Raw genomic sequence first — 15697 nt, forward strand, 5'->3', positions numbered from 1 at the left:
CTTGAGCCCAGGAGTTGGAGGTTGCTGTGAGCAGTGAGGCCATAGCATTCTACCCAGGGGGCCAGCTTAAGGCTCTGTCTCAAAAAAAAAAAAAATAAATAAAAAAATAACAAGCGTTGTGGGATAAATAGTTGAGGCAGCCCATTTGAAAGCTATGTACTTTTGATAAAAGAATGCTTAACAAAAACTATAATATCAATCCTAATAAAAATTCTCGTACAGTTAAAAAGATCTATTTAGATTCATAATAAATACCAAAATAAAAGTAACGATATTACTTTTAAAAAAGAAATGCCTATGGCTCAGTGATTAGGATGTAGGCCCCATGTGGCGGGTTCAAACCCAGCTGTGGCCAAACTGCAACAAAAAAATAGCTGGGCGTTGTAGCAGGTGCCTATAGTCCCAGCTACTCAGGAGGCTAAGACAAGAGAATCACCTAAGCCCAAGAGCTGGAGGTTGCTGTGAGCTGTGATGTCATAGTACTCTACTGAGGGCGACAAAGTGAGACTCTGTCTCTAAAAAAAAATAATAATAAATAAAATAAAAAAGAAATGTTAATGGTAGCTTGATGATAGGGGATGTGAGAAAAATGAGGATACATGAGGCTCAGTGTTAATGGAAATGAGAGTAAAATGCAGAAAGATTAGAGAATAGCACACTAGACGTTTTGAGGGAGACGAAACATCCAAATGGAGCCAAATGAATGAAGATAGTGTGAATGAGCATCATGTACAGTGTGGTCCTTCTCCACAGTGTTACCCATATTGGTGTACTTTGCATTCAGCAACTATTGGGGAGGCAAAACATTAAGGTGCAGGGGAAATTGTTTATGCCCTACCTAACCTGATCTTTACTAGTGGTCTTCCCTGTTTTTTACTTGCTTATGAAATAAGTGACATTATAAATGCAAAAGTAGCAAAACAAACTACATAAAAAGAAGCTGTTGCTCCGGGGTGCTATAAAATTTTTAATTTTTCAAAATAAGATATCCTTCAAGAGTTATTATAATAATTACTTTTGGTCAATGTAATAATCACTAATGAAATTCCTAGAACTTGAAAAATGTTTTTGTGGTTCATCAGTTAAAATTCTTGAGTAAAATTTAGGTATTTAAACATTCTTCTAATTTTTGAAGCTGTGGTTCATATTATCTCGCTTCTAAACAGCAGCTTTATATGAATGAATATATAGTTGATTTAAGTAATTTCTTACTAGAGATGTTAGAACAGATAAAAGTTTAGTAGAAATTCTGCTATTATTTTAATATGTATGATAGAAGGTTGTTAAAAGTATATTTACCTTTTCTTTATGATTATATTTGTGCTTTCAATTCCAAAATTTATTGTTACAATCTTGGGATATATGTGTAGTTTTTCTTTTCATTAAAGTATTTTATTTCTCAGATTATTAATTTTTCATAATATTTTAATTTTTAATCAGATGAGGAGTTAACAAAGTCAAAACCGTCTGCTGTACCCAATGAGTAAGTTCCATGTTTTAATTTTTTTAAAAAATGGACTTTATTTTTTAGAGCAGTTTTAGGTTCATGGCAAAATTGAGTGGAAAACACAGACAGTTCCCATATATTCTCTGTCCCCACATATGCCTAATCTCTCTCACCATCATAATCCCTTACCCAGAGTGGTATATTTGTTACAATTGATGAATGTTGTAATTGAGACATCATAATCACCCAAAGTATATAGCTTACGTTAGGGTTCACTATTGGTTTTGACAAATATATAATAATATGTATCCACCATTATACTATGGTATCAGAATATTTTTGAGTGCCCTGAAAATCCTGTGTTTTACCTATTTATCCTTTTTTCCATGTCACATTTAAATTTTAAGTATCCTTCTTTTGTCCTTTTTAAAAAGTTTTATTACCTTTAGCCCAAGTTTCAATTCTAGTAAAGTGTTTTTAATCATCCTGTTTTTCTACACTGTAGAATGCCTTGTTGGGGGTTTTTAGATATTTAAATTATTTCTCACTTGATAATATTTCCATTTAAAATGAGTTTTTTAAAAAACCCTTTTACCTGTAGTTGGCCTTAGTGGCCTCCCTGTTTCTAAATAAACAGTGGTACCCTAAGTTCATACATACCTGTATTTTAATTATTTTTCTTATGGAATTTTTTTCATTGCTTCCTTTAATTTTGACTGTGATCTTATGAAATAGACTTTTGCTTCATGAGCTTAAAAATGAGGAAATGTCTCAAGTTGAAAAGGGAGACCTAGAGGGCACTTTGTGAGCTCTTTCTAAAAAGACGCTATGTTGCATGGGTCTCTTTTCAGTTCTGTGTCTGTCATTAAGAGTACTTTGTATGAGTTAATATTTTTTATGTGATTGAAAGCAAGCTTAATTCTGCCGGGCGAGGTGACTCATGCCTGTAATCCTAGTACCTTGGGAGGCCTAGTTGAATAGATTGCTTGAGCTCAGGAGTTCAAGACCAGCATGAACAAGAGCAAGACCCCATCTTTATTATTTATTTATTTATTTATTTATTTATTTTTTGAGACAGAGCCTCAAGCTGTTGCCCTGGGTAGAGTGCTGTAGCATCACAGCTCACAGCAACCTCTAACTCCTGGGCTTCAAGCGAGTCTCCTGCCTCAGCCTCCCAAGTAGCTGGGACCACAGGCACCTGCCACAATGCCCGGCTATTTTTTGATTGCAGCCGTCATTGTTGTTTTGGTGGGTCAGGTTGGATTCGAACCTGCCACCTTAGGTGTATGTGGCTGGTGCCTTAGCCACTTGAGCCATAGGCGCCGAGCCAAGACCCCATCTTTAAAAAAAATAGCTGGGTGTTACAGTAGGCGCCTATAGTGCCAGCTACTTGGGAAGTGAGGCAAGAGATTCACTTGAGCCCAAGAGTTTGAAATTGCTGTGAGTTGTGATGTCACAGCACCCTACCAAGGGTGAGAAAGTGAGACTCTGTCTCAAAAACAAGAAAAAAAAGGGGGTAGGGGGTGTTTGGCATATCTTTTGTATGTGGGATGTAACCACAGGAGGGACTCTACCTAACAAATATTTTGACCTGTTCCAGGTTGTTTATACCCTCACATTAACCAGAAATAAATTTACTGAAATAAAATAAAATAAAAATTTAAAATTATTTGATACTTTTGAGGCACTAATTGAGCACATTGGTGGTATATACTGGATTTATCATTTTTAAAGATAAGCTGTTTAGTATTTTAGGACTTCAGTTTTAGGAATCATTTATGCAGTTGCAATACTAGGCTTTATCATACAAGGTGTAGTGTGCTTTTAGGCATGTGTATGTTGAGGTACTTTTAGGTAATTCTAACTTTTTTTTTTTTTTTTTTTTGAGACAGAGTCTCACTATGGCACCCTCAGTAGAGTGCTGTGACATCACAGCACACATCAACCTCAAACTCTTGGACTTCAGCAATTCTCTTGCCTCAGCCTCCCAAGTACAACGCCTGGCACCTATTTTTTGGTTGTAGTTATCATTGTGGTTTGGCAGGGCTGGGCTGAGCTTGAACCCACCAGCTCTGGTGTATGTGGCTGGCGCCCTAGCTACTGAGCTACAGGCACTGAGCCTAATTCTAACATTTTCATTAGTGATCCTATTTTCTGTGTAAGATTTTCTAAAATTTTTTAATTTTTAATTTTAATTAATTAATTTAATTAATTTAATTTTAATTTTTAATTTTTAGAAAATACATTAATACATTAAAGTGTTTAAATGTTTAGTACCTTTCAGTACTAAAAAAAGACTTTAAAAAGTACTTTACCCTTTTCTTCATCTTTGAAAATAAATGTGACCTTTTAAAATTTCTAGCCAGTTTCACATCATTAAAATTTTTGTTCAAGACTGGGTGCTAAGTATGAATCAGTAGACCTGAGACTATTTTAGAATCAAGTATCTGTATGTCTTTGGGCAACTCATTTAGACTGCGGTGCTTTTTATTTGTAAACCTTGAAATTATGATTCCTATTCTGACAACCCCCAAGGTTGTTAGACTCTAACAAAGCATTAGCAATGGGGATTAATCATCCCACTCTACACTACTAATTTTGCATACTGTTATTATAGGTTCAGCTTATAGCAATTAATGAATATTGGCTTATTTAAATCTGTTATTTAAATTTCTTCATATATCCCATGGGCAGAGCATCCAACTTTTTAATCATGTAGAGTTCTTCCTACGAAATAAAAAATAAGTGACTAGATTTTATGCTAATAAAATATTCTTTGGTTAAAATTCTTATTTTTTTACTCTTATTAGGAAAGGGACCAGTGATTTACTAGCTTGGGACCCCTTGTTTGGACCATCTCTTGATTCATCATCTTCATCATCACTTACTTCATCATCATCAGGTAAATATATATATATATTTTAACTGAAGAATAGTTTTTTTCTCATTTATTCATGACTTGTGCATTGTACTTAATAAAAAATTTTTAAAAATATGTCCTTTATCTTGCCAAATAAAAGTGATTTTATGCTGGTTATTTCAACATAAAGACCCTTTAGCTTAAACTATAAAAATTTACCAAATGCCAAGTATTCTAAAAGTTGATGTATTTATTTCTAGGCATCATTTTGTATTATTACTCAAATAATAATTCTTATTGTTTATAGATAGTTCAAATGCAAAATATACATTAATGTAGTCAGTCCTTTCTTGGTGGACATTTAAGTTGTATATTATTGTTCAAGTATGATGAACATCCACAGACATAACAAATTTTGTACACATGTTTCATAACATCCTTCTAATAATTGATCAATATAATATTTATGGGGAACTTCCCACTTGGATCCCCTCCCCAAAGCTGGAGGTTCTGTTCCCCCTCTTCTGTTTGCTTTCTTTTTCTTATCATGCTTATCAATCTTTCTCCCTGTCAATAACGCTACCCTGTCACTTAAAACACACACACACACACACACACACACACACACACACACACACATATATATGTATATATATAAAATCTGTGGGTAACATGATAGGCCCATTAATACTTATTGCCAAACTGCTTTCTAGAAAGGCTTTAACATGTTGCAAACGACATACGAAAGAACATGATATTTTAGTTGTATAGACAATAGTGGATTTTTTCTTTTCTTCAAAATACAAATTTCTTTTTTTTTTTGAGAAAGAGCCTCAAGCTGTCCCCCTGGGTAGAGTGCTATGGCATTACAGCTCACAGCAACCTCCAACTCCTGGGCTCAAGTGAGTCTCCTGCCTCCGCCTCCCAAGTAGCTGGGACCACAGGCACCCGCCACAATGCCCGGCTATTTTTTGGTTGCAGCCGTCATTGTTGTTTGGCGGGTCCAGGCTGGGGATTTGAACCCGCCACCTTAGGTATACGTGGCTGGCGCCTTAGCCGGTTGAGCTATAGGCGCCGAGCCAAAATACAAATTTCTTACTAGTCAAAAATCAATGCCGGGCAAGTTGGCTCACACCTGTAATCCTAGCACTCTGGGAGGCCAAGGTGGGTGGATTGCTTGAGCTCAGGAGTTTGAGACCAGCATGAGCAAGAGTGAGACCACATCTCTAAAAAATAGCCAGGCATTGTGGCAGGTGCCTATAATCCCAGCTACTTGAGAGGCTGAGGCAAGAGAATCACTTGATCCCAAGAGTTTGAGGTTGGTGTGAGATAGGATGCCATGGCACTCTACCCAAAGCAACAGAATGAGACTCTGTCTCAAAAAAAAAAAAAAAAAAAACCAAAGCAGGCATTAAAACAAGAAAATAAAATCACTTTAAATTGATCCTCTACTCCTGTCTGTGGGATTTAAGAATTATAATAGAGGCTTAGTACTTGTAGCTCGACTGCTAGGATGCCACCCACATACACCAGAGCTGGCAGGTTTGAATCCAGCCCAGGCCTGCCAAATAACAATGATAACTATAACCAAAAAACAGCCAGGCGTTGTGCTGGCTGCCTATAGTCCCAGCTACTTGGGAGGATGAGGCAAGAGAATCACTTAAGCCTAAGAGTTTGAGGTTGCTGTGAGTTGTGATGCCACGGCATTCTACCCAGGGCGGCATAGTGAGACTCTCTCAAAAAAAAAAGAAAAGAATTATAATACAATATCTGGGGTTAAGGAAGTGCTGGAATTGTGGGGAGAGAACTTAAATCTTTTGAGTTCATGCCATGTAACTTTGATGGGAGCTATGTTTTTGTTTAATTTCACTACATTAATAGTGGTGAAATTAATTATTGTCCCTATTTTATAGATGAAAAAAGTAAAGCTTAGAAATGATAAGTAAATTCTCTAAGATGAAATAGCTACTAAATGATAGAAACGAGATTTGAATTTGGATCCAATTCATGGCAGATTAACGACAACAACAAAAACATTTTGAAACATCTTACTATTAATAGTAAAATAAATATTAGGATTTATAATTAGCTTTTTTAAGAGACTCAATATTTTTTAAAAGAAACTACAAATTAAGTATTGGAAACTGTAATTGTGAACATTATTTGGATTTTTGAAGGGGGGTAAAATGTATTTAATACTGGTAAAGCAGTAAGAAACAGTTAGTGTATAGTTGAAAAAATTCTGAAGTTGCAGTATAGCCTTTCTTAGTGGGCATTGGTAACTATTTAGCTTTAGAAAACTAACCTTACAAAGATACTGTATGAGGAAAGTAATTGTACAAGAAAAACTCAAGGTGTTGCTAAGTCTCTTTTGTATAGGAAAAATGTCAAAATGATGTTTTACATTTAGAATGAAGAGTTCTAAGCAGTATTTTAAAATTTTGTTAAGTATCCTTTGTGAATTTATCAAAAACTTTAACAAAATTTTTCAAATTGGTATCACAGAGGTTTAGTTACATAGAATTTTGTTTATAATTCTGTTCATTGTTTCTTGCTATTTTCTTTAGTATGGTCTTTCTTTTCAAAAAACTACTCTCTCTTCTTTCTAATATCTTGTAAAGAATGTTTACCAGCCTGGGCAACCAGCATGGCAAAACCCTGTCTCTACAAAAAATAAAAAAATTAGGCAGTGCCCATAGCTCAGTGTTTAGGGCACAAGCCATATACAGAGGCTGGCGGTTCGAACGGGCCAGCTAAAACAATGACAACTGCAACAAAAAAATATCCAGGCTTTGTGGTGGGTGCCTGTAGTCCAAGCACCGGGAGGCTGAGGCAAGAGAATCGTCTAAGCCTAAGAGTTTTTTTTTCCCCCCTCACCCCTCCCTCCTTCTCTCTCTATCTGCTCTCCCCTTCCCTCAACCCCCACTATGTCATTAATTGTCCTCATATCAAAGTTGAATACATAGGATTCATGCTTCTCCATTCCTATGATGCTTCACTAAGAATAATGAGTTCTCTTCCATCTAGGTTAATACAAATGCTGCAAAATCTCCATTTTTTTTAAGTGGCTGAATAGTGTTCCATGGTATACATATATCACAGCTTGCCAATCCAGCTTGCCCCAGGGGTTGAGGGGCATTTAGGCTGTTTCCACATTTTAGTGATTGTAAATTGAGCTGCGATAAACAGTCTAGTACAAATGTCTTTATAAAAAAAGTTAAACTTTTATTATAAGCCCAAGAGTTTGCTGTGAGCTGTGAAGCCAGGGCACTCTACCCAGGGCAATGGCTTGAGACTCTGTCTCAAAATAAAAAAAAATTAAAAAAAATAAACAACACAAAAAACAAAAACAAAAGTCTTGGCTTAGTGCCGGTAGCTCAGCGGCTAGGACGCCAGTCACATACATCGGGGCTGGCAGGTTCGAACCTGTCCTGGGCCTGCTAAAAACAACAATGACAATTGCAACAGAAGAAAAATAGCCGGATGTTGTGGTGAGCGCCTGTAGTCCCAGCCCCTGGAGACTGAGGCAAGAGAATAGTTTAAACCAAAGAGTTGGAGGTTACTGTGAACTGTGATGCCACAGACACTCTACTGAGGGCGACGTAGTGACACTCTGTCTCAAAAATAAATAAAGAAAGAAATATAAATAAATAAAAACATTAGTCAGGCATGTGGCATGTGCCTGGTGGGAGGATTATTTGAGTCCAGGAGTGCTCACCAGGCTGTGGTGAGCACTATGATTGTGCCATTGCACTCCAGCCTGGGTGACAGAGTGAGTCACTATCTCTTTAAAAAAGAAAAAGAAGAAGAATGTTTCGCCCATATTACCGTCACTTCAGATAAAAAGGGGGGTCATTTTCATTCAATGATCATTTAATACTTAGCAGATACAAAATGATAAAACATTTACTAACTTTTTGCTCATTTTTAATTCACTCCAGAATACATTTTAAAAACTTCCTATTAAATATGAAAAATAATGTTGTAAATTATTTTGTCCTTCAAAAAATGTTAATGATACTAAAAAGGTAATTGTCCTGTTAAATAATAATTATTAAGTCCTCACATGACCAAAGTGTAATTATTGATCAAACTCATCAATTCATTATTGTGAGTCATGTTTTATAAAACTGGCCCTAAGTGAAATTATAAAATAGGCATTTTTATCATAAATTATTTTCCACCACATTTTGAAATACATTCCTTTCCCATCTTTACCTAGGTGCCCATTTTCACGTTTTAGCAAGGTCCAAGTTACGAGATTATTCCTTCATGCCTATGTCTCTTTCAGAATCTTAATTCATCAGTGACCTTATCTTAGCCAAAGCAGTTTAAGAAAATAATTCCAACCAATAAGTTAATAATTAACAGGTTAAGCCATTCCAGTGTTGTTATATCTTTAAAAATACTGGTTGAAAGTAGTTTCAGTTACATCTTATACCATATCGACTATAAATAAAAATTTGTGTGTGCATTTTAAAAATTGAACATAAATATCTCACACATACCTTCCCTTAGGTTTGTGCTCTGGAAAAACCCACTAAGATTATCTTTTGAAAAATATTAGGCTGGTTTTAAACATTAATTACAACACTGATGTATTATAACTTACTTGCAACAGTTTTAGTGACTAGCCAACCATGAACTTTGTTGTATGTCACACATACACAGTATTTTCACTTTGCCACCTCAGCAAATTTAAATATTGTACTGACTGTCATAGTTACTTTTGCTCCTCTGAGAAAACAAGAATAATTCTGATTTTATATCATTCTGGACCTTAAATTTTTCATATCCATTTTAAGTTCCTTATGCTTATTTTTCTCAGTTAATATAAGGTTTGAGCTCATGCTCTTCTTTTCATGTATTATTATTTTTTTCTAGTTTTCAAGTAATAATAGATTTATATTTTAGTTCTACAGTTTTCTTGTTGCTTGTAGTTTTCAGTTGTTTTCTTCTTATTCAGCTGACCTTAAAGAGCAGAATAGGAACTTCACTTCCTTTCGCTAATTTACCTAGGTGTATCATAAATGAAACCAGGTTTGTACTTTAAACCACATCAGATTCTGGGTCTAGAAAGCCCACCATCAAACTTTTCCCCTAACTCTATTTTATCCACTGTAACAGCACCCCAGAGTGCACAGATAATTTTCCTTTTGCTCCCTGGTCACAGAATCAATGGATTTTCTTTACTGATGATCTTGTTACAATGAATAACTCCAGTGAAGCTTAGAAGGCATTCCAGAGACTGCATTGTCAAGTGGAAATAATTTTTAGTTCCCTGATGCTTTGGATCAGTTGTCTTCTAACAGCTACATGTGTAAGGCTCAAAGTGACCTTTGCCATAAAATGAAATGCCTTGAAAAATTACTGACAGAAGAAGCTAACAAGGCTGATTCTTTTTCTACATCATCATCACTTTTGGCTTCTAGATTATTCTCTGCTTTTGTTCAGATAAAGAATGGTATGACAGGGCGACACCTGTGGCTCAAAGGAGTAGGGTGCTGGCCTCATATGCCACAGGTGGCAGGTTCAAGCTCAACTCCAGCCAAAAAAAAAAAAAAAAAGAATGGTATGACAGACATGCATTGATTAGTTCTTATCTCTTATGTTTTTATACTATGTTTTTGTAAGAAATTTCAAGTATAAATGCCTCTGCTGTGAAATAAGAATATAAGTCAGTGCCAGTTTCTGATAAATGAACATCTTTAAAGTAGATATGTCATAGCATAAGGAAGTGCTCTCAGATTGTAGAGCACATTTCTTCCAGTGTACAACTTAGAGTGTGAGTGCAGCATGAAAGTGTTGCAGACCTGAAAGAAAGCAGCTTCAGAATCTAAACTTGAATTTTTATCAGCTTTTTATGTTTTCCTTAAGTAGTTTGAACTAAGCTTGCATCTTTTATCCCCTTTATAAAAAAAGATAGGCTTCCTAAATGATTCCTTACCTTCCATGTATTTATTTTCAATCCTTGTGACTTCCCTTTTCTTTAGGTCTCTTCCTATCACCTCCATGCTCCTATTCCTCCATTGATGATCAAAGGCCTTCAGCTGAACAGTTTGTTTCTCCAAATATATACTCAGGCCCATTTATACTTTTTAAAATTTTGCTTATCTATAAACTTAAAGAACATGCTGAATGTTTCTTCTATCCATTACATTTTTCAGTCTCTGAATTATAGCCCAACTTCAGAGTGGATCAGACAATTTTGAAAATCATTTAAATTAATGTTTATTAAACATGATTTTAAAGATGATTTAAACATATTCTCTTCTACTTTTCTATTCCTGCTTCCATTATGCCAATACATTTGTTAACTTTTGATGACATATGCATGAATTTTATTCAGTAATTTCTATCATAAGTTATTAGGAATACGGGTATTTCTTTCTGGTTTGCAAAATTGTAATATTTGTAAATGGCATTAAAAAACAGCATTAAATTTATAGATGACTTAGAAAAGTTAAGGTATTAATTGGGAACACTTACCAAAATTAATTGTGTTTGGGGGAACTTTTTAAGTAAATAAATGGAATATTTGTAATGCTTTTAATTATGCCCCAAAATGTTATAATGTAGTTCAACTTAAAAGCCAAATCAACAAGTTTAATTAAGGCAAGTGTTTTATTAAGAGTTCACATTATTGGGGTGGTGCTTGTGGCTCAAAGGAGTAGAGCACCAACCCCATATGCCGGAGGTGAGGTGGCGGGTTCAAACCCAGCCCCTGGCCAAAAACTGAAAAAAAAAAAAAAAAAAAAGAGTTCACATTATTGGGCAGCACCCGTGGCTCAATGAGTAGGGCATCAACTGGAGGTGGCAGGTTCAAACCCAACCCCGGCCAAACTGCAACAAAAAGTAGCTGGGCATTGTGGTGGGCACCTGTGGTCCTAGCTATTTGGGATGCTGAGGCAAGAGAATTGCCTAAGCCCAAGAGCTGGAGGTTGCTGTGAGCTGTGATGCCACGGCAGTCTACCGAGGGTGACAAAATAAGACTCTTGTCTCTAAAAAAAAACAAAAAAAGTTCACATTATTATTCTGAAGGCACAGCTTCAAAGATTTGCTCTTGCATTATTGTCTGTGAAGTAGATGTTGGTTATAAACTGATAACGTTTGACGTTACACTGGTTTACTTTCAAGAGCTAATTTATCAGATTTAATTCTTTATATGTATAAATAATTGAAACCAGAATAAAATTTATATAATGTGTCAGTTTTACTGAAATGTTAATAATTTTTTCCTGAATCTCATTCATAGCTCTGAATAAATGTTTGGTAGATTTCCAAAATTTCAACAAACGTATAATATTTTTTTAAACTACTGAAAAAAGAACTTTGAATTCTTATAGTTTCTTTATAATAGAATGTCCTTATGTAAGTATTACTACATACTAATGATTTTCTTTAAATTCTTTTTTCCTTCACCAGCCAGGCCTACAACTCCTCTTTCTGTAGGCACCATTGTCCCACCTCCGAGGCCTGCTTCCAGACCAAAGCTTACTTCGGGCAAACTCAGTGGGATTAATGAAATAGTATGTACTTAGATTTTTTAAATTATATAATTTGTTTTAAGATGCAAATGATATTTTTCTGTATGCCTCTTTACATTAAATGCTTGAAATATTTTCCTTGAGTCCTCAAAGTACAGAAAAATTTTCCCAATGAATACTTCCTTCACTCTCACTTATTACCTCAGCAATTATATCTGTGGAACATGTCATTGGCCAGGAAGAAAGAGATTTCCTGAGGAAGCCGGCACATTTTCCTATTGGCCTAACAATAAAGAGGCAATTTTCATATATTAATAACTCTGCCTAAAGTCAAATATTAAGGAAGAAAGGGTGGCCTGTTTTTAGGCCTTAGAAGTATACTGCCAGGAGGAACATAGAATATGTTTATTAGTTCAGCTTTTTAAATTTAATACATGAGAAAGCTTGGGTCTACACTACTTAATTGACTTAAAAAAATACACGTTGAGGAGCACTCTGGGAGTCTGAGGCGGGTGGATCACTTGTGCTCAAGACCAACCTGAGCAGTAAGACCCGGTCTCCACTGAAAATAGAAAAATTAGCTGGGCATGGTGGTGGATGCCTATAGTCCAGGTACTTGGAAGGCTGAGGCAAAGAGGATCGCTTAAGCTGAGGACTTTGAGGTTGCTGTGAGCTGTCATGCCATGGCACTCTACCCAGGGTGACAGAGTAAGATACTCTGTCTCCAAAAAAAAAAAAAAAAGTGCTGAGGGACAGTACATTGATCTGCAAAAGTTGTCAGATAATGGGAGAAAAATCTGTGGGCTCTATACAAAGTGAGCCTCTCCCAAATCAGTCTCTCTTCAGTCTGTTCTATGTTGCTGCCTCTTCTGCAGTAATTGCCAATTTAATTACCAGAATTAAGTTTCTGAAAGTCAGCTCGGCGCCTGTGGCTCAAGTGGCTAAGGCGCCAGCCACATACACCTAAGGTGGCGGGTTCGAATCCAGCCTGGACCCGCCAAACAACAATGATGGCTGCAACCAAAAAATAGCCAGGCGTTGTGGCGGGCGCCTGTGGTCCCAGCTACTTGGGAGGCTGAGGCAGGAGACTCGCTTGAGCCCAGGAGTTGGAGGTTGCTGTGAGCTGTGATGCCACAGCACTCTACCCAGGGGGACAGCTTGAGGCTCTGTCAAAAAAAAAAAAAGTTTCTGAAAGTCAAGCTTAAATTTTTTTTCCTTCAATGTTCATTTCCAGAGAATGGGTCCTGATAGTGCATATGGTTGAATGTATAAGAATCTCCATAAAGTTGCCTCGACAGCATGCATTGCCAGACTAACTGCTCATCTTTCTCCTTTTTCTAACTTAGATTTGAGCCATTCAGAACTTCTCAGAGTTCTCTAAACACTTCATGCTCTTTTATAACTTCTTTCTTATTGTTCTCCCTCAGTTTTCTATGTAGCAAATTGACCTCTTTCTGTAAAACCCAGCTAAATATCAGCAGCTAAATAAAGCCCTATTCAAATTTTCTATCCTCCTCTTTATACTCATATACTTTGCTCATTTACTGTTAGTGCACATATCACCTCATATTACTTTCTTTGTGTGTATTACCCTAACTGGACTGTGCCCTAGTCACTTTTGTATCCCCAGTACTTTGCATAATAACCTGTCACATGGTACATAGGAAAGGTTCAGTGAATAAATGAGAAGACTTGAGCACTGAGTGTTGAAATGGTCTCATGTTTCTTCTAAGCTCCTTCCCAATGAACAGATTTAGTGGAAGTGAAATGAAAGACTAGGTAGAAGCTGCCAAGGAGATAGTTATTATTTAAGCAATATAAAAATTACTATATCTTAATAACTTGTTTTTCTTCCAGATTATAAAAGGAATGCATGATTATATTGGAAAATATAGAAAATACAGAAAAATAGTCCTTCATATTTCACCACTGATAACCACTGTTAACTTTAGTTTTTGAATGTGTGTTTGTTTTTCCTACACAGTAAAATGCAGTTGTTTAAATTACAAGCTTATTAGTCACATATTAGCTGAAGAACATTAGGCAAATTATTTAAAATGAGTTTGTTTCCTCATGGATAAAATGGGTATGATGGTATTAGGTTGTTGTGAGACTTAAAAGAATTAATGTGTATAAAACATTGAGTGCAAATAATTTCTCAGAAAAATTATTACAGATGGATTTGTTATGAATAAATCATACTGGACATATTTCTAATTTGTTTTTCACTTGAAAATATCTTAGAAATGTCTTTCTGTATGTTGAAGTATTCTTATTTCAAGTTGTTTTTAAAGTGGTAGAATCTTTTATCAGATAATTTTAAATATTTAAGTATGTTAAAATAAATAAAAGTGGGACTTTTATAGTTGAATTCTTCATATCACCCCCAACCTCTTACTGTCTCTGGCCTGAGAGCCTCCAGGAAACCCCACTCTTCAGGGTTGAAGCATGAAACTTCCTGAAGGGAGCACCATTTGAAATGACTGCAGAGAGTATTGAAATGTATAAATATTTAATTGTTTATATTGTTGTCAGAATTAAATTTCCAACATTTTTAGAAATTTGACGTTTAGCTCTATGATATCTTAATGAATATCCTATGTTTATGTCTTGGCAAACTATTTTTTAGCAAAAAATTTTAAAACTGATTTAAATGCTTTTAAATTTTAAATGCTGCCCAGCTGTACATTGTAGTGCCTTTTTCCTTGCATGCTTGTATGTGCATTTTTCTGAAAAAAGGGCTCATAGCTTTCACTAGATGCTCAAAGGAATCTCTCATTACACCCTCCCCATTCGGTGAGAGCCCCTCATTGTTCTACATAGTGTTCCGAAAGTCACCATACATAGAAAAAATGAGAAATTGCAGCTAAATTAGTACCTTTATTTACAAAATAGCTCAGTGGTGCTCAAATTATGGTCAAATTACCAGCATTAGCACCACCTGGGAACTTGTAGACAGTTTCTCTGGCTCCACTCCAGATAAATCAGAAATTCTGGGAAAGGCCCAGCAATTGTGTATTAAGCAGCACTCCAAGTGATCTGATGAATGCTAAGATTTGAGAACCACTGTTCTAAAGCAGTGTTGTCCAATAGAAATAAAAGCAACATGTAATTTTAAATTTTCTAGTAGGTACATTAAAATAGTAAAAACATGAGATTCATTTTAATATATTTTATTTTACCAGTATATAAAAATATTTTGACATGTATTCACTATACACATTATTAAGGAGATTTTACATTTGTGTGTGTGTGTATAATAAGTCTTGCAAACATGCTCTGTGTTTTATACTTACAGCACATTTAAATTGAACCTGCCACATTTCTAGTGCTTGTGGCCACAGTGTTAGATAGCACAGTTCTAAAATAAGAGAAAGCCACTTGAGAAAAGAGCTGTTTTTGCTTTTTCTCAAAAAACTTATATTCTACAAAAATGCAATCACATTATATTGGCCATGGAGCTGTATTGCAATAAAAGAAATGTCCCCCACAGTAGTTGATGTCATCACTTTTTCCATGCTTGTAAGTTTCAGACCACCTGTTGAATCCAATATCTGTTCATCCTGCACCACCTTTACCTTTATGCATACACAATTGCATTAATACCAGATTGTATTTTTTTTAATCTATTGTTACTAATTGGAATAATTAGGAAATTGGAAGGGAGAAAATCCATTCACTAAAGTTATCAAAAAGATGTACTTGGAAAAAAAGTAATTAAATGGGCAGGGAGTTACAAATTGTGAAACTCTTTGTGCAGTAAAATCTAATTTTTATAAAAAGTATGTATCTATACATTTATATTTATGCAGTTAAGAATTGACTAGTTTGGGCTCGGTGCCTATGGCTCGGCCGGCTGGGGCGCCAGCCACGTGCACCTAGGGTGGCGGGTTCGAATCCCCA

General features: G+C 35.6%; 1 protein-coding gene across 2 annotated transcripts in view; it reads left to right on the forward strand.

Moving 5' to 3' along the window:
* FCHO2 (FCH domain only 2) overlaps positions 1–15697 on the forward strand; it is a 135879-nt gene that overhangs the window by 95137 nt on the left and 25045 nt on the right. For both annotated transcript variants that reach the window (XM_003785902.2, XM_023510920.1), the window contains exons 16-18: positions 1441–1483; positions 4258–4349; positions 11733–11836. In XM_003785902.2, the coding sequence (XP_003785950.1) occupies positions 1441–1483; positions 4258–4349; positions 11733–11836 (239 nt within the window). The remainder of the gene's footprint in view (positions 1–1440; positions 1484–4257; positions 4350–11732; positions 11837–15697) is intronic.

The sequence above is a fragment of the Otolemur garnettii genome, unplaced genomic scaffold (assembly GCF_000181295.1).
Source record: "Otolemur garnettii isolate 467f Iridium unplaced genomic scaffold, OtoGar3 scaffold00017, whole genome shotgun sequence".
In the NCBI taxonomy this organism is placed as follows: Eukaryota; Metazoa; Chordata; class Mammalia; order Primates; family Galagidae; genus Otolemur; species Otolemur garnettii.